Source organism: Aythya ferina (genome assembly GCF_964211825.1).
Source record: "Aythya ferina genome assembly, chromosome: 3".
NCBI lineage: Eukaryota > Metazoa > Chordata > Aves > Anseriformes > Anatidae > Aythya > Aythya ferina.
The window spans coordinates 21,634,567-21,653,918 of NC_140298.1; the positions used below are offsets into that span (position 1 = coordinate 21,634,567).

Genomic DNA, 19,352 nt, shown 5'->3' on the forward strand with positions numbered 1-19,352 from the left:
AACTTCCTTCTTCCTGTTCTCTTCTGCATTCAAGTAGGCTGGACAATTCAATGCTGCTTCTTTAGCCCTCACACCTATGGGGGAAGGCTGACTGAAACAGTCTTTCAGTTTTTAAGTTCATTTTAGGTCGTCTTGACCCCTGCTGTCCTGTCTTTTAACCTGCACTCCATTAGAGGGGAACATGGTAGTGTCGAGTTCATTTGCTCTTAGAAAGGCACCTGGAACTTTTGCTCTCAATTTAGACACAAAAAAAAATCAGATTTCTGTGGTCCACACATATGAGAGAGTAACCTAGGACCCCCAGTAAAGATGCTTATAACTCTCCAGGATTGAGGAGGCATAGACCCTGCCAGAGGAATCAGAGGAAAGCTGGGAATTCCTTCCCCACACAACATTACCTCCAGCACACACTTTCTAGTTTCAAGCATGCTAACTAGAAATGTCATAGAAGTGAGTTACAAATTTCACAATGCTCTCAAATATATCAGTGCATTTAATACCTCACAGTTGTAATCGTGTGTCTATTCTGTACACAACTTTAACTTGGTTGGTACATACCTTGAACTGAAAGATACAGTCTTTCATAAAGTGAGAGCAGGCATTAAACACCAAAGAGAATCTTAAAATATTTGGTAAGCAAAATAAAATGTATGATCATAAAACAGCCAGATGAAATGGTTACTATTGGCTGGTTGAGTTCAATGAATGCAAAAATAGCTTTTAAACAGCTTAACTGTTTTGGAATTATGAAGCATATAGAACCCCTCTAGAACTAACTTAAAATACCCTAGTTTGGCTAGATAGAAAGGACCACAGCATCATTGTAAAGGATTACATTAATTACTGCTACATATATATGACAGAAGTCCTGCAGGAAATAAATTACCTCAGGAGTTGCCTGTATAGAAAACAGATCCTGGTCAACATTTTTAAGGGAATCCAAACAAAAAACAAAACAGCTTCATTCCATCCTGAAATACACATGCCCCTGCCTATAAAGAACACATTTCACTTCTAAGAATCAAAACAATCAACTTTATAATAATGAGTTAATCCATCCAGACAAATTCTTACTCCATTTGCATTTAACACAATAAACTCTTGTTGAGTACATACAACAAAAAACATTAAACGAAATTTGTTAAATGACTTAACGTGATTTTGTGCCCTGAATTTGAAGATGATTTTTGGATTGCACTGTTACAGTTAGCAGTAGTTTACCACAGTCATATCACATGAAGAATGAACACTCTACTTCCAAAGAGCAGGGAAAACAACTATTGAAGAAATGTCATTATTGTGTTATCTGCTAAACACAGCAAAACAATCTGATCCAACATTTTATGTAGACGGTCTGCAGGTAATTTTGAAATTATTGAACTGTTTAATGTAAGAATTAGGTTCAGATTTTGTAAAACAATTTCAAGCTCAGTTTTCTTCTTCTTTCTTTTCCTCCAAGCTTACTTTCTCGGCTTTCCAGGCTGAGTGAAGATGCTTTACTGCTTTAAGGCACAAGAGATTGTTTAACGGTGCTAGGAATACGACTGGCATAATAGTCATAATTTCTCAAGGTGGCAAGGACCCCAGCTGAATTCATGTGTTTCACTTCCTTGTTATACTGAAATGAGTTTCCATGGATATCAGTTATCTTGCCTGAAAACAAAACAAAAACATTTCATTCCAGCAAACAGCAGTTGGAGAGGGATAATCTAATTTGTTAGTATAGTGATATAACTAAAAAAACAAATCAGTAAGAAAACAAAAGCCAGACATTCTTTGAGGTACAAACGCCTGTCTTTAGATGTGAAATACGATGTTTTTGCCCTGTTTGAGCACAACAGTTTTTTATTCACTGAAACCAAATAACTAATCAGTTGTGTTTTCTTTCAGCAATACTTCAATTCCTCATGTTTCAGGAAACAAAAAACAACAGCTCTGTCCTATGGATAAATTAAAATGCTTCCTGAGTATTTAATACATTGGCAGTTGACAAGAAGGACAGTAAAATTCTCAGTTCAGGTAAAAGCCAGGGCGTATCTATAACACAAACTACAGCATAAAATAGAAATACCCCAGCTGGTTTTAAAAGAGTTTAGAGAAATCCCTTAGCAAGAGCAACACAGATTTTAATGCAAGCTAATTTAACCACACGATACCTGCATAACTAGGAGGCTAAATACAGCACTGTGCCGCCCCAGATTGCTTGTTTTTTTGTGCCTGAGCTAACCTGTTTAAAGCTTTCCCAGTTATCAACACTATACTGTAGACTACAGAGGAGATAAATAAATCATGTTGTCATGAAGCCCATATATTTGCTTGACAGAATTCAGGAGATTAAAAAACAATATTAGCATATACTGGTTATCAATGCAAACAACAGGAAAATATTATATTCAAATTCTTGTTAGTCAAACTTTTCAGAACTTCTCTATCCCATTCCTCCCTAGAACGGTGAAGTGACTTATGTTGGCTGGAGACCACTAATTTTACTGAATTACATTAATGACTCAATTTTGGAGTTTGTATATCCAAGGAACAACCGCATGATTTAGCCTATTTTTGCTGTTATAAAGAATGCAATATCCACATGTTACACAACAACATGTTAGCAATAATGAACTCTTGTGTCTAGTTAGTAGGACAATGTGATTTTACTGTATAGTAGTAGCCAATAGAAAAAATGCTTTGAAAATACAAAAAATAGTATACTCAAAATTCTGGAATTTGTTTTTTTCATTATTTGACTATATTAGTGCAGGGTAAAACAGACAACATAATGCTTTCCTGAGCATAATTTGCTGCCCCTTTGGAGTTACTGTTGATTTCAGAGGGCTCAGCCCCTAGTGAACCATGACCACACACACATATATACATAATGTAATTTTTCTTTCCAAAGGCATGTTTTGAAATTCTTTTCTTTCTATGAAAAGTATAAATGATTTTAAACTGATGCAGTTTCACTTACTTCAGAGAGAAATTTGAATACTGTTAACTTACCTCCCACAGCATGTAAAATAGCTTCAGGTGCACATGTATCCCACTTCTTGCATCCAGGACTGGCATATACATAAGCAGATGCCTTGCCTTCTATCAGCTGAATGATCTAATATGAAAACAGAGTGGTAATCATTGCAAAGAATCTAGGCATTTAGAAACAGTTAAAAAATAACACTAGGAAACTGGGATTAGATCAGTTTATTCTGTAAATTGAAAATAAGTACCAGTCCTTTCATGTATGACAGAATACATATATATTAAGATTTAGAAAGATACACTGTATTACCATCCCAAGGGATCTATTTTGATTGTTAGATAAACATTCTAAAGGGTGAAAATCTGCTTTTAGTTCCAGAAACAAGATTCCTTATCTTGTGCAAGTATTACAAAAGTAAAGTGGAAACTCTCTCTGTGTTATCTTAGAGACATTTGGGCCTATGCACATGTTTGAAAAAAGACATTCAAGGGTCTTTTTGACAGCCATGACAAAAGTAAGCTTTCAAAACTGTGGTACGAGAGTATTCCGTTTGCAAAGAAGGTTTGCAAAGGACATATTACTGTGTACTGCTCCTACATTTATCCTTAGACATGTGTTTCTTACAGGGCTTTTTCTCCAACTATCTAATGTGAACAGCTGGAAAAGTCTAGTTATGATTATACTGCATTCCCATTAGTCATCCTGGTCTTTTCTTACCTTTTTAGTTTCTCTTCTAGTAACAGAATACTAGGGAAAGACAGACTTCAGCTATGTCCAGCATGACCATTGTTACAAATGGTATCTGTACCAAATTTTGACTCCTTACCCCATGGCAGACTGAGTGCTAGGAAGACAAGTCATGCCAGGGAAGGAGGAGGAAGACTCCTGTACACTCATGCAGGTAAACAACAGTTTTCTTTCATAATTATCCTTCTTCTTCCAAAGGTACCACCTCCCAATCAAACCAAAAGATTTGGAGTTTTCATACCTTATTTCCTGCTCCTCCAACTCTGATGACGCTGTCTGGGTTCATAGCACTGATGCAGTCATTTACCAGGGCACTGCTGTGAGAACGGGTGGTAACAATGATGTGTTTGCCGGCAGGTGCTTCTGTGAGCTGAAATCCAAAGGCACCTAGGCCCAGGACTCCCCAAATTGTCCTGCCCAATGCAGCATTAGCTCCTGCCTATGGAAAAGGTACACAGGTCCAGATGATGGTTAACCACAACAGTCAGTATTTATAGGACAAATAGAAAAGAGTAGCTAGAGACATCTTTCCATCTTAGGGAATATAATATTAATACTGGAATATTCATTTAAATGGTGGCACTTAAAAGGAAATACTCTAGAGTCCAGAGCAGAAAATCAGGACACCTCAGATCTCTTTCCCTCTATGGCAATGATGTCATATAACCTTCAGAAGTTCATTTACCATTTCTCATCTGTGAAATCATGGTGAGGCATTATATTCTGCCTCCCTCCACTGATAAACTAATACGTGCATATTTCTCTACTTAATTCTAGTTTCAAGTGTGCTAACTAGAAATGTAATAGAAGCGACAGTTACAAATCACCAAATGCTCTCAAATATATCAATGCATTTAATACCTCATAGTTGTAATATGGCTGGTTAATAACTCCTGCTATTGCTTTGCCTCCATAAGCAATTCCAATGAGAACTGTTACATGGTCAAGGAGACCTGTACAGAAATAATATGAATACAGTTATGACTGAAAAAGAGAAAGTATTAAAAAAAGTAAACCATGAATTGATATGCAAAGTGGTATCTTAAAAATACAAACACTAATCAGGATTTTCCAGTGTAAAATGTTTGATTTAGTCAGTTTGCCTCAAGGTCTGCAAAAAACACTCCAAAAAGAATTTCTCTAGTGTGAGCTATGTTATAATTAATACATAATGAGAAAAGTTTCAAGGTACAACTACACAGCAGCATACAGAATGGCCTGGTTTGGAAGGGACCTTAAAGCCCATCCAGTTCCAACCCTCTGCCATGGATGGGCAGGGACACCTCTCACCAGACCAAGTTGCCCAAAGCCCCATTCAGCCTGGCCTTGAACACTACCAGGGATGGGGCATCCACAGCTTCTCTGGGCAGCCTCTTCCTGTGCCTCACCACCCTCTGAATAAAAGTATTTAGTCCTTATACCTAATCTAAATCTGCCCCCTTTTAGTTTAAAGCCATTCTTCTTTGTCTTCGTCACTCCACTCCCTGACAAAGAGTCCCTCCTTTAGGTACTGAAAATTTGCTATAAGAATATGATGACATTCTTCTAAAACTGTGAGTATAAATTCTTTAATGGTTTTCAAAACCAGCAACTGGATGACAGTTTTACATCTCTCTCCCTGAAAATGGGGAAAAAAAAATCTCACTAAAAGATTTTATGTTAACCAACTAAAAGATGCAGCAGGAAGGCAGGCCATTTTAATAGTTTGAAGAGGATGATGTAAATGCAATTGAGCATATTCCTGTGTGTACAGGAGATTTAATCCTCCAGTTCAAAGCATGTAAGAAATTGTAAGCTTATTTAACTAAAGAATTTTTTAAGACAACCTGCTAGCAATTAAAAGCAGCCCTTTGCTCCTTGAAATAATAAAAACTGGTGGGAACTTGGTAGCCCATCAGGAATATTCAATACTGGTTGGAACTGAATGTAATGATTAAAAAAATCCATAGTACTTACAGAGTACAGAAACAAAATCAGCTTTATGAAACAATATTGTATGCAGCTTCTATCATAAACGTACATGCTACTTTATTGCATTGCTGTAAGTTTTTGAATCTGCAGAACTGAGAAACCAACCTTCAGTGTACTCTTTGGTTCCATCCAAAGGATCAACCCATATTACAAGCTGTTAAAAAAAATAAAAATTTAGGAACAGCATAAACTAATACAAATCACGTAATAAACACATGAACTATGTATTTTACTTCAGTGCATTTTATTTCCTTACAAAAGACAGCAAACAAATACATTCAAATTTTTAGCATTATGATATAGGACTGAAGCCTACATTATTAGTATTTTACCAAAAAAAAAGGTCTTGAAAACTGATTGGAACTTGTCAGCAAGTATCTTAACAGAGGTATCAATATTTAAATTGAACATGGAAATGACATTACTTTCTCATGTCCAAAGTCAATCTGGTTCAAATAAATTTGAATCACAAGTTGTAAGAATCAAATTTCCGTTTCCCTTTGTTGCACAATGGGATATCCACCACTCCAGAGGTGTGATTCTCGAGACTATATTTCAGTTTTCAGACCAAAAAGAAAAATTGGCAACATTAAAATAATCTTTCTTCTCAATGCATTCTTAAAGTCAGTAACCAGTAAATAGAATAGTGTAAAATATGAAAGCCAACTTATAACATTACCTCTTCCTCTTTAATTCCAGTGTACTGAGCAGGACAAGTTTTCTTCAGTATTTCTTCACAGTGTCCATCCTCAATTAATTCCTCATCTACCTCATCAGGGGGTAGTTCCTAATAAAAGGTTTTATTATATTATAGTAATTATAATATTAATATAATAAATATAATAAAATAAAAATAATAATTACTATATTTTAATTTAAAAGGTGCTGGACTCTCCTCAATTTGCCTTACGGATTGGCTTGCAACTTACTTGACAAAGCTAATGCAATGGAAAGATAAAATGGGATGGGTATCTATGTCTTTTTTCCAAAGAGGTATTTCCTTAAACTTGCCGAAGTAAATTCCACCGTGAGTTACCACATCCTAAATTGTTAGTAAGAAATAAATCAGGTACTTACTTCTTCTCCTATGATCGTCACCTTGGGAAACTTCCGTGCCAGTGAAGCACAAATGCTCTTTTGTACCAGTCGGTCAGCTTTGGTCTGCAAGTCATTGGCTCCAGTCTGTCAAAGGACAGTTAGAAACTTAGGTGCTTCAAAACAAAAATAGTATAACGACTCATATTGCAACCTGAATATCTACCTTGTAAAGAAAAAGAATTTTAATTTGACAAATCATTAACCTAATGATATTTATTGTCCTGAGAGAGGCAGGCTAATGACTAGAAGTTTCTTTCCCTGTATACCTCCGAACTAAGATACACTGGTATGATATGGGAACAATACATGCCGTAAATGCTGCATTCTTATTCATGGATGCAAACATACTGAACGTGTATTTGTGCAAATATTACACTACGTAAAGAATAAATTAATACAAGTATAAACCCAGATATAAGAAGTACAAAGGCAGAAATTAAGGTGTTAACAGGTAAAAATAAGTATTTTAAGGCACACTGGAAAGATAGAGAAAATTCAGAAAGAGAAGCGAGATAGAGATGATGGTAAAAGGTGATTTAAAGGTCCAATTAATCTAACTTGTAGTTCTTCAAAACAGTCATCAATAGTAAAGGAATAGCAGGACAAAATGTCTTCCTAATCAAAAAAAAAAAAAAAAAAAAAAGTAGAAGGGCTACAAAGAGAAGCAATAAAAATGGAGATTTTTGAGTTGACTGGGAAAAAGAAAACTCTGAACATCAGGGGAGGGAGTGGAAGAGCTAGCTAAAAATTCAACTGTCCTTGGACCTTTTTTTTCCTCATTGTGATAAATGGATGGGAGGTCACTGTTGTGAGGGAAAAGGTGGAACACTGTCTTCCTAGCTTTTCTAAAGCTTTCAATAAAGCCAGATGGAATTGGTCTCGAGGTTTCCTGCCTGCAGAAAGTGAATAAATGATGAGAACTTTACGTTCTTTTGCATCTCTCTTCTCTCCCAACTATAACGCATAGGCACATACAGGTTCTCTCTTACACTCTCTTTCTTTCCCAGCCACCTTTGATAAAAAGCTTGCAGGAATTCTTTGAGATTGCTAGCTCCTAAGACAGGAACCTTTCCTGTTGGTCACTGTTTTCAACCTGATTTTGTGTGTTTGTAGTATTCATAAAAATAAGGTAGGTACAATCAGTGGTCTTATTTAGAAGCTATATCACCTATTACTTCTGCCAGTTTTTGTTACACTGTACTTACAATTATTCACTTGATCAGAGTTCAAAATTGCTTGTTTGTTGGTTTTATTGTTTTAGATGATGATTAAGCAATGCATCTCTGATTTACTGGGAAATAATATTAAACTTCCTGCATTAAAAAAAAAAAAAACACAACAAAAAACTAAGCTGATGAAACCAAACAATTATTTTTAGGTAAAATTACCTTAACATATGTGGACTCTCAATAAATAAAAAAAAGAAAGAAAAAAAAAGTAAGCTTAATGAAATCTGTTTATGCATTTAAAGTTAACCAGTTAATCTAACTACAGATAATGGTTCCTTTTAATCTCTGAACAGAAGTATTTTAGGGCTTACTAATGCAACTGCACTACAAGATTTTCCAAGAACCTAAAAAAGCAGGTTATGTTAGAAAGCATACCGTATTTGTTTCAGAGAACACTGTTATACATCTAAGTTCTTTTGAAATTAGATCATTACCTTCCAGGTTTTCTAAATCCTCTCTCCCCATACACCTGATTTTAAATGCTCAGAAAAAAAAATGGGGAAAAAAAGGAAAAAAATGCAAATATTTTCTCACTAGTGAGTATAACTGATCAAATGGGAAGAAGTAAAAAGAAAGCTTACTTTTTTGCATCTACTCTCTGATCTGACAATAAAAGTCATAAAGGGTCAGTCTTCTCTGTACAACTGGCTGAAAGTGCTTACTTCTAGAAAAACATAAATATCAGCAACGGCTTCAATGTAAAGACCAGGGCAGGTTCCTGGAATGCGTTGATGCTAACTTCCTTCTCCAAGTGGAGTCAAAAAGGAGAGGTGCTATGCTGGACCTTGTTCTCACTAATAAGGAGGGGCTGGTGGGGAATGTGAAGCTCAAGGGCAGACTTGTCGGCAGCAACCATGAAATGGTGGAGTTCAAGGTCTTAAGGGCAGTGAGGAGGGCACACAGCAAGCTCGTAACCTGGACTCCAGGAGCAGTCCTTGGCCTCTTCAAGGATCTGCTTGGTAGAGTACTGTAGGACAAAGCCCTGGAGGGAAGAGGGGACCAAAAATGCTGGTTAACATTCAAGGATCACCTCTTTCGAGCTCTGGAGCAACGCATCCCAACAAAGAGGAAGTCAGGCAAAAATGCCAGGGGACCTGCACGGAAGAACAAGGAGATCCAGGCCAAACTGAAATACAAAGAGAAAGCCTACAGAGGGTGGAAGCAAGGACAGGTAGCTTGGGAGAAATACAGAGAAATTGTCCAAGCAACCAGGAATCAGGTTAGGAAAGCTAAAGCACTGATAGAGTTAAATTTGGTCAGGGACATCAAAAGTAACAAGAAGAGCTTCTGTAAGAATGTCAGTGGTGAAAGGAAAACTAGGAAATGTGTGCCCTCTCCAGAAAGAAACGGGAGACCTGGTTACTCAGCATATGAAGAAGGCTGAAGTACTGAACGACATTTTTGCCTCAGTCTTCACAGAAAGTACTCAAGCCACACCACCCAAGTCACAGAATTAAAAGGTAAGGACTGGGAGAATGATGAACTGCCCGGTATAGAAGAAGATCGAGTTTGAGATCAACTAACACACCTAAAGGCGCACAAGTCCTTGGGACCTGATGAGATGCAGGTCCTGGGGGAACTGGTGGATGTAGTTACTAAGCCACCGTCCATCCCATCTGAGTAGTCGTGGCAGTCTACTGGAGTTCCCACTGACACAACCCCATTCTTAAAAAGGGAAAATAGGAAGACCCTGGGACATCTTTGTTGAGGACATGGACAGCGGGATCGAGTGCACCCTCAGCAAGCTTGCTGATGACGCCAAGCTGAGTGGTACAGTCAACACGCTTGAGGGAAGCATCCAGAGAGACCTTGACAGGCTAAAGAGACGCACCTGTGTGAACCTCATGAAGTTCAACATGGCCAAGTGAAAGGTCCTGCATCTGGGCTGGGGCAACCCCAAGCATAAATACAAGCTAAATACTAAAAGAGGGTAAGTTTAGACTAGGTATAAGGAAGAAAATCTTTACTCAGAGGGTGGTGAGGAACTGGAACAGATAGCCCAGAGGAGCTAGCAATGCCCGAACCCTGGTAGTGTTCAAGGTCAGGCTGGGTGGGGCTTTGGGCAACCAACCTGATCTACTGGCAGGCATCCCTGCCCATGGCAGAGGGGTTGGAACTAGATGATCTTTAAGGTCCCTTCCAACCAAAACCATTCTATGATTCCATAAAATAAATAAATATTTAATGCAGACCACAACACTGTAACCTACCCATAAAGCTAGAATTAACCTTAAAAATTAATTCCACCACTTCCAGTACTGTAGTCATAACCCAGATCCTGGTTTATGCAGCATACTAACTTACAGCAAATTAAGAACTTCACACAGATTATTGTAATTTCAGGTCTATTTCCTATTTACAATTAATTTTGAAGTGCCAAACTAACTTTGAAAAGCATGATTTACAATAAATGCTAAGTTTTTTGTGTTTTTTTTTTTTTTTCTTAAGAAAAAGAGATTGGCTTGTCCTAACACAAAATTCACAAGGACCAGTAACATATGTTGCATTACAGATGTTAGAACACATGTGGAAATTAATGGGAAAGATGCATTAGTATGAACACTGATTTGAAATTTGGATTTGCTATCCAAACCTTGTGTTTTGTGCAAAGTGTCAGGAAAAAATGTGTTCCTTTTAACCATCATAACATCCTTCAGAAATACCAGTCAAAATATACTTCTACTCCAATGCTCTTTTAATCCTTTAACAACGGTTTTTGTATCAAAGAGGTGAGGTCAAGCAACTTGAATCAACTGCATTGCCTTTCCCAGTTCTGATCTTCAAAAATACCAGCTTGACCTGTATCTTGATAAAAGAAGTGGAACTGGAACAAAGTAAAAGAAATACCTTCTCCACTATCCCCAGGTCTCCTGTAGCCATTACATTTCTAACAATTGTCGCAGCTTTTTCCGCAACGGAATATGCAGAGGCAACCACACGCATAAGCAGAGTTGGAGACGCCATACTGAATGCTGAAAAGAAACAAAACCAAGTTTGCACACTTCTTTAAAAATAAGGGATGACAAGAAGGAAAATATTTTATATAACATTCCAAACAGATACAGGTTATTTCAGCTGAGTAGGAAGGGGGAAGTGAATTACAGTGGGTAGTAATAGTGAGCTGTGACTTTTCAATGCAATTCACTATGCCTTCAATTTGTAATTAAAGAATAACTATCCCTGTAGCTCAAGGCCAGTAATCACCCTTTCCTCTCAGGTTTTTGGTACCTGGAATTATTATCAGGAATAAGAAGTGTTGGCAATCATTCCATAACCTTTAAAATGCAGAGTTAATTGCTTTTTATGATTTCCTTACAATTTTTCTACCTGTGTAGACTGCAACTTTTTTTGGAAGACCTCACATACATGATTTACTTCCAAGGAAAACACATGAGCACAGAGCTAGAAAAAATGCAGAGGAAGCAATTAATCACCAAACAGAATACGATAAGTATTAGCCTCCTCTCACAGCCACAGACTATTTGCAGCACTTTCAGCAAGTATTGCTTAAGTGGCAATAAGTCGTTATACAACACCGCTCCTTTCTTGCTTGAGATATCTACTAAGTATAATATAATGAGGTGATAAGTCCAGCTACTGTATATGATGTTGATGTGACCCCAAATTCACCTCTATTTAAAGCAAAGGCAAATGGCAACGTTAGAGGCATCAAAATCCCAAATGCAGCTGGTTTAAGGGCCTTTTCAGCATTTTAGAAACACTGCAGAGGTATCTTTAAAAGTCAGAAGATCTCTGAAGCTAAAAGAGTAGACCATTTGTATATTCAGAAAGTACAGTTGCTAATGTTAATTATTATTATTTACTGCTCATGGATAGGAGCAAAGTGCTCTGGAGTCATGCACAGAATAGCCAAGGTCCATACCCAAAGCATACACTGCCTATCTTGGACAGGCAGCAATGGCTACAGAGGAAATTTTGGAAATGCTATCAGTGGCAAAAAGCTGCTCCCAAACAACTGAAAAAGTGCAGAGCAAGTATGCATCATAAAATGTAGAGAGAAATACACTATTATAACATACCCCCACATGAAATAACGTAGAAAGAAGTAAAATAAAATGTCGCTTATTACATATTGAAAACATCTGGATCACGCACACTTTTCAGAGCAGACAAATTAGGACAATTAGATGGGAAGTTTGGGATAAAGAACTGAGTTATGAAGAAGATAATTCAGGTTTTAACCCCAGCTCCCCATCCTTTGTGTGGCCTTTCATTGCACATTCACTTCTGCTTCATAAAGTGAGGCTGAAACTTAGTATTTCGCTGCTCAGCGCATCAAACGTGTGCATGAAGATGCAGAAGCCTCAGAAAGCAACAGGGAAACGCTGCCTTGGGGGCTAGAAGCTTGACCCAGCGTGTTCCTTGGATGCACTTTCCTTGGATTTTCAAAGCTTTCTATGGAGAAACCCTACGAAACCTTTAGGCAAAGTTTAACATATCCCCATGAAAACCAAGATTTGCTGAGGAGGAACCGAAAAGGCAAGTTGTATGCCCCTCTCCCCGGCTGGGAGCAAGCGATGAGGCGAGAACACGCAGAAGGTGCCTCGCATCTCCGTAGGGCTGCACCTCCCCGCGCGCCAGGCCTCGCCATGAGGGCACTTTTTGGTGTGAATTAGGCCAGATCCAGCACCCAACCCGCCCCCCCCTCATCCCCCAGCCCTCACTCACCCGCTGCGGCCCCGTCCCGGCGCCTCCCGGCCGCGCTCCCCTCTCCTCAGCGGCCGCGGGCCCGCCCCTTCCCACCGCAGGCCCTGCCCCGCTCCGCAGCACGCCCTTGCCGGCCGGGCCGCCGCCTGTCGCGACACACGACAGCGACCTGGCGGCGGGGTGGCGCGACCCAGGGGGCCGTCCCCTCGCATCCTCCCCCCCCTTCTCCCACCCCGCCTCGTTCCTCCCACCGCGCGGCAGGGAAACGCGTTGCGGCGCGGCGTGTCCCTCGGCGCGGCCCGTCGGCGCCGGCCGCTCGCCGTAGCGCAGGCGGAAGCGCGGCGGAGCGCGGAGATGCTGCGGGCCTGGCGGGCCCCGCTGGCGGCCAGGGCCAGGGCCGGGGCCGGGGCCCGGGGCCGGGCCGGGGCCGCCTCGGAGGCCGGGAGCCGGCAGCCCCTGGCCGAGGGCGGGTACCGGGACAGCGTGCTGCTGCCGCGCAGCCGCTTCGCCGCCCAGCTGCCCGGCCGGCTGCAGCCCGACACCGAGCTGGAGACGCAGCAGGTGGGGTGGGGTGGGGCGGCGTGGGGGCCCGGCCCCGGCCCCGGGGCGCCGCGCAGGGGGGGTGCGAGCGGCCGCCGGCTGTGCTGTGTGCTTCTCTCCGCAGAAAAGCGGCTTCTCGGAGCTCTACGCGTGGCAGAGGCAGCGGAAGGCGAAGCAGGAGTTCTGCCTCCACGACGGACCCCCATACGCCAACGGAGACCCCCACGTTGGCCACGCGTTAAATAAAGTAAAGGCGCAGCCCCCGCCTCCTCCGGCGCTCCCCTTACCGCTCGTGTTAAGCACCCGTCCCCGTGTTTGGGCACACAGGCCTTGTAGCTTTCGTGCCACAGATAAAAGAGAGTAACCTGGTGACACACAAACTGTACAGTATCACATTGATATGGGCACCGTACCCTGACCTAATGCATGCCCAGATATCGCACCTACATGCTAAGCGTTCATCTATCGTGCTGAATATTTCAGTAAATGAGTAAGCATTTTTAGAGAAAGTGTAGCCTTTAACTTGTTCTCAAACCATTTTAAACGCATGGTTTGTGTTTAATGAACTTATCACACGTACACGTGTAGGTGAGTGTATACATGTACATGTAAATATTTACTGTAATGCATAGTTGACCCATGTTTTATTCTTCTTTATGGGGGGATAGTTTGCAATTTCATTACACTGCATTTAGTCTTTTATTTTATCTGGGTATCTTCAGTAGAACCACAATGATTAAATGTAGGCAGCTTGTAAAATATGCATTTCAGGTTCAAAATAATATTGCTAAACAAGTGTGGGTATGTTTAGGTTCGATCTTGAGAATTAGAGTGTTGCATATACTACAGAGTGGAAAAGAATAAAATGTGACCCACAGCTTCTTAAGGTACTAGTTCAAAAGGCTGGACTTCTGAAAACCGCAGGTTTTGTTAGGTGATCATTTATATCAAGAAAAAATAATGTACACTAAGCAAACTAAGTCTAGCTAAATGCTCAAAAAAGAGGGCCAGTAGGATTTGCTCACTTAAAGTCCTGCAAGTTTATAAGCTGCATCTTTCAATTATGCTGAATGTCAGTTCTTTCGCTGTGAGGCCCTTTGAGGTTCTGCCAAAGTGTAAGAGAAAAATCAGAAATATGTTAACTCTAAAATAATTATGCTACCTTTTGTATTTAATTCTAGCATAGTAATAATGTCGCTCTTCCACTTGGGGGAGCCAAAGTGCTAACTGACCCTTCTATCTTTTCAGATCTTGAAGGACATCACTAATCGTTTCTATATGATGAGAGGTTATAAAGTACACTATGTTCCAGGATGGGATTGTCATGGATTGCCAATTGAGTTGAAGGCATTGTCAGAAGTCAAAGGAGCTGAAAATCTTTCACCAATGGAAATTAGGCAGAAAGGTAAACTACTGTTTGTAATATCCTTACTGGAAAAAAGTTGGCTTAGATATTTCTACATCCGACTCACCATATTTTGAATTTTATTCTTTATATATAGCTTTTATACTTTTTTGTGTGCTTTTTTCTGTGAGGTATTGGTGACATTTTTGAGGATCACTGTATGTGTTTGCCAAGCAGACTGAGTACTGGTTTTGTCAGGACAGTTTGGCTCAATATCATACTTAAGAATGTATTGACTCTGCTTTCAATAACTCTGCAAAACTATATGGGTGATCCTTTCAGAGAAAGTTGGTCTGCATTATATGGAAACTTTTAAAAAAAATGCATTATGTATTGAAAGACGTCAACATTCAGCTGCAAAACTATTTGCAATGAGCAATTGAAACCACTTTAGCGTGAAATTGCAGCAACGAAATCAGCTAATAATTTAATGTGCATATTGCATTGAAAAGTTTAGATCAGCATCAAAATCAGGTGGTTTATTTTCATTCTTATTTTCTGGTATTTCATAGCACATTTTGAGAAATTGTCTTCATGGTTAAATACGTTTATTTTTTTCCTCTCCCTTATAAAGGCAGCTTATCTTCTAGAGACGTTGTGCTGTACGTCTTCATATTAGTCAAATAATGCGTCCTCTAGGCCTTTTTACCCTTTATGGTCACTTTATATAACTAATTCTCTGAAATACATAATTTTTTGAGCCTTAATAATTATTTAATACATATCTGTAATTAGTGCATAGTTTCGATATGCTCAGCTCAGGCTCTTCTCCAAAATGCCAATAGCGTATTTTAAATGACATTGTATTGACCTTATCAGACTTACCAGAGAAACCGTATACTTAATGGAACTATTCCTTTCAGCCAGAAAATTTGCAGAAAGAGCAATGGAGAAACAGAAATCTGCTTTCATTCGTTGGGGTATAATGGCAGATTGGGAGAACTGCTACCGTACATTTGATCCAAAGTATGAAGCGAACCAGCTGAGAGTCTTCCACAAGATGTACGATAAGGTATGCTGAAATTCTGCTGAAGTACGTTTTTGATTGTGTTATGAGTTTTGATTCTTTTAACTTTCTTTTTCCCCCCCTTTAGGGTTTCATTTATCAGGACTATAAACCTGTGTTTTGGTCTCCTTCAGCAAAGTAAGAATCAGCTTACTATTTTGTCTTAAAATTTTAACAAGGATATCGACAGCTTTTCACGTTCAAGTGTGCTAACGTAAGTTTGATATCTACCCAGAACAGCCTTGGCTGAAGCAGAGCTGGAATACAATGAGCAGCATGTCAGTCGTTCTGCGTATATAAAATTTCCCCTGTTGAAGACACCGCCTAAGCTGACCTCTGTGATAGGTATGATTCTTGGATGTTTTTTAAGTCTTAGTGCTTTTATTTTTACGATAATTGTAAGTAAAGCACTTTTTATTTGCATCTGTAGATGGATCGTCCCCTGCTAGTGTGCTGGTCTGGACCACACAACCGTGGACTGTGCCAGCGAATCAAGCAGTTTGCTACATGCCAGATTCAGCGTAAGTCTTTAGCTTAGTTCACTGATCTGTGTCATTCCTTAGCAATACTTGACAGTAAAATGAAATTAAAACATTTTGGACAACCATTAAGTTTTATTTGATGCATCTTACTTCCTTTTTAATTGATGCAATTGTAAGCTTTGTTCTGTATCTCTATTAATATACTAATTTATTCTTTCATTTTTAGTAATTTCTTCTTTCTTATGTTGTTCTATCTTGAAGTTGTTTTGACATTGAGTAAATTGAATATATAGATCTTAAAACCCATTATGCCATCTTTTTAGAGATTGTTTAAACAATTTTAAGCTTTCTGGTGTTTGTAATTATTTAGTATCATCATAAATATATATTTACGTTGTAGATATTCAATTGTGAAATGTACAACTACTGGTGAATACTTCATTCTAGCTGCAGATAGAGTTGAATCTACAGCTGCTGTTTTGGACACACAGTTTGAGGTTATTTCAATGTGCAAAGGTAGGTTTTAATATTGTTAAGTTGCTTAGAAATTGTGTAGGTAACTGAAAACTGATTCCATTTTGATGTTTTATTATGTTTGTTGATATTCTGAGAACATGCCTCCCTGAAACAATATGAAGAGTAGTCTGTCAGACTCAGTCTTGGTGTGTTGAAATCTACGATTGAGAATTTCAGATACAGGGTACTTTTTAAAATCTGGATTTACACTTGGAAAATTTAAACGTGGAATGGAAGTGTGTTTAGGCTCAAAATCTTCATTACACTGACTGCAGTATGTCTGTCTTTCAGCCCTTGTTCATGAGAATAAGCAGCTAGTTACAAGTATGCTTAATGACTGCATAATAGCTAAATTCTATGAAAACTATTGAAAAAACACCTAGCGCAACATAACTTGTAGTTCTGTTAGCCATTGTCATTTAGGATTCCTAAGTTTCTTCTTGTTAAGAGGTGTCTTAAGCTTTCTTCATAACTATGAAGACTGCATCTGTTGTCTGTACTAAGGTACTAAAGCCATTAAGTTTGCATCCTAACATACTGCATAGTAATATTTCTTAACAGGCAGACTTCTGATTCAATGTTTTGCGTTGGGATTTAATATGTCATTTGTCAATTTTATTCATTTGCTTATGTCTGTGATGCAAAGCTGGAAATATGTGTACCTAGAGGAGGTGAGAAATCGGTTTCTATGACTTTTCATGTTATTCTGGTCTTTTGCCATGTCTTATTTTTGAGAGCATTGTCTCAGGTAGAAGTAAAGCTTTTACTTCAATAAAGCTTTTACTTCAAAGAGAAAAAAAAAGGTTTGCAGAATTAAAAATGTAGATTACTTGAAAGCATTTGGATGGGGACCTACAAATAAGATAAAATAGTATTAAATATGGAAGTATCAGCAAGCATATGCTGATGATCAGTTGTTCAGTTTCTGCTCTCTGATGAGACAAGCTGAATGCATTAATTGTTTCTCTATTCTCTCCTTTTTTCTATTATTTTTTTTCTCCACACCAGGTGCAGATTTGGCAGATGGTTCCTGTGTTCATCCTACAATTCCTGGCAGAGTATCTCCCCTGCTACCTGCAAATCATGTGACAATGGCAAAAGGAACAGGATTAGTTCATACAGCCCCAGCTCATGGTATGGAAGACTACAGTGTAGCTTCTCACCATCAGCTACCCACGGTACTTTTTTCAGCTTTTGTTCTTGCTTTCCTGTAACTGTTGATCACATACCCTTAAAGCTATTGTCAAACTTTGTGTATAAAACTTGAAAATGTTTAAAAGCATTCAGATAAGTGTATCACTAACAGCCTAAAGGAATGCAGGACTAAGCTTAAAGTGTGTATCAGAATAAAAGGATAGTTTTCCAGCCATCTGTTAATTAAAGCTTCCAGGAAGGTGATAGAAGTTGATTTTTTTTGTTTCTATGTGTTTTTTTTGTTTGTTTGTTTTTTTTTGTTTGTTTGTTTTTTGGGTGTGTTTTTGCTTTATTTCATCTTTTTTTTTTTAAATGATAATATAGACAACAATTCTGTCAGTACAAGCTGTACCTTGCAGACTAGTAAATAACTGATTATGTAGGTATTACTAGAATTAATAATTACTATTATTTTTCGGTAAAGCTTGGAGTATTCTTGAATAAGGAAAAAAATTACAATTAAGGGACTAAATTTCTTTTAATACATAGTATCCTTGTGTGCCAATAGTTTTTAAACATACATGCTATTTGGTTATGCATGCTCAGTTTGTGTTTGGTGGAAATGAAAATACGGGATGTTCTTTTGGGTTTTTGAAGAGTTGGCTCTTGAGATGTTTTAAAACCTGTTTATTCTCTTATTTCTTGTTTTGCTTTGGTTGCTTTTGTTTTTGTTGTTTAACTGATAATTTGAAAAATCATTGAAATACTAACCAGGGATTTGCTGGAAAACAGTTGTGGAATTTTTGTAAACCTCATGGTGCTTGTTTCTTCTCGTAGGTCAAAATCGCTTGTCTGTCTGGTAAACTACTAAATTGCAGTTTGAAGTGTATGTAAATAAAACATAGTTTGCTTTTCATCAGAAAAGTAGCTACTTAGCATAGCACTTAACTCGCTTTTGAATACCAAAAATAGTAATTAATTGTCATGTAGTATTTTATTGATACAATTAGCATTTTTATTTTTAGGAGTGCCTTGTGGATGAAAGCGGATATTTTACTGAAGCTGCAGGTCCTGAACTTCAAAAGAAGAATGTACTCGAAGAAGGAAATGAAGCTGGTGAGTATTTGATGTTCAGCCATTTGTTACTTTATTATCAGTTACATTCCTGCAGGTTCTTGAGGGTTCCTATGAACATACAGTCATATGTTTTGAATATGGATGAGACACAGGCACTTCTTATTATGTGTCAGTTGTGGAAATAAATGAATCAAGGTTAACAGGACCACTATGGTTAAATCTGATTTGTATCTTGCCTCATTTTTTCACTCAGTCATTAAGATGCTTCAAGCAGCTGGGAGTTTGTTGAAAGAGGAGAAATACATGCATAGCTACCCATATGACTGGAGAACTAAAAAACCAATGATTATTCGTGCCAGCAAGCAGTGGTTTGTAAACACAGCAAGTGTAAAAGCTGCAGCACAGGTATGTTTTACTTTTTTTGTGGGACATTCCAAATGACATCAGCTGCTGTTAAATCAGGAAAAGTCTTGCTGTAGGTCACTCTGAAATGTGTTCTGAAGTG

At 38.6% G+C, this 19,352-nt stretch overlaps 2 protein-coding genes across 3 annotated transcripts in view; one reads left to right on the top strand and one right to left on the bottom strand.

The window, feature by feature from the left end:
• Window positions 1–1,015: 1,015 nt before the first annotated feature.
• Window positions 1,016–13,583, bottom strand: BPNT1 (3'(2'), 5'-bisphosphate nucleotidase 1). Of its 2 annotated transcripts, none has more exons than XM_084512975.1 (9): window positions 13,515–13,583; window positions 10,867–10,991; window positions 6,770–6,874; window positions 6,372–6,479; window positions 5,798–5,846; window positions 4,583–4,674; window positions 3,963–4,160; window positions 2,998–3,103; window positions 1,016–1,653 (listed from the first exon to the last, which is right to left on the bottom strand). In XM_084512975.1, the coding sequence occupies exons 2-9, from the start codon at window positions 10,981–10,983 to the stop codon at window positions 1,505–1,507; spliced, it is 924 nt and encodes a 307-aa protein (XP_084369101.1). In that variant the 5' UTR covers window positions 10,984–10,991; window positions 13,515–13,583; the 3' UTR covers window positions 1,016–1,504. The 2 variants fall into 2 exon arrangements, with proteins under 2 accessions (XP_084369101.1, XP_084369100.1); XM_084512974.1 differs by lacking the exon at window positions 13,515–13,583 and adding an exon at window positions 12,709–12,879.
• IARS2 (isoleucyl-tRNA synthetase 2, mitochondrial) overlaps window positions 12,873–19,352 on the top strand; it is a 28,586-nt gene continuing 22,106 nt past the window's right edge. Inside the window, exons 1-11 of the mRNA XM_084512973.1 lie at window positions 12,873–13,248; window positions 13,352–13,474; window positions 14,476–14,632; window positions 15,496–15,644; window positions 15,727–15,776; window positions 15,874–15,983; window positions 16,069–16,159; window positions 16,521–16,636; window positions 17,645–17,814; window positions 18,796–18,886; window positions 19,101–19,252. Of these exons, the coding sequence (XP_084369099.1) occupies window positions 13,042–13,248; window positions 13,352–13,474; window positions 14,476–14,632; window positions 15,496–15,644; window positions 15,727–15,776; window positions 15,874–15,983; window positions 16,069–16,159; window positions 16,521–16,636; window positions 17,645–17,814; window positions 18,796–18,886; window positions 19,101–19,252 (1,416 nt within the window). The 5' untranslated portion in view covers window positions 12,873–13,041. The remainder of the gene's footprint in view (window positions 13,249–13,351; window positions 13,475–14,475; window positions 14,633–15,495; window positions 15,645–15,726; window positions 15,777–15,873; window positions 15,984–16,068; window positions 16,160–16,520; window positions 16,637–17,644; window positions 17,815–18,795; window positions 18,887–19,100; window positions 19,253–19,352) is intronic.

What these genes read in the sequence shown, in the direction of transcription:
- BPNT1 (XM_084512975.1), bottom strand. Translation starts at nt 10,983, where the DNA reads ATGGCGTCTCCAACTCTGCTTATGCGTGTGGTTGCCTCTGCATATTCC. An exon ending in ACCTGGGGATAGTGGAGAAG is followed by an intron (nt 6,875 to 10,866) that starts GTATTTCTTTTA and finishes GTCCTTTGACAG; the next exon opens with ACTGGAGCCAATGACTTGCA. An exon ending in CTGGAATTAAAGAGGAAGAG is followed by an intron (nt 5,847 to 6,371) that starts GTAATGTTATAA and finishes TTTTTTTAACAG; the next exon opens with CTTGTAATATGGGTTGATCC.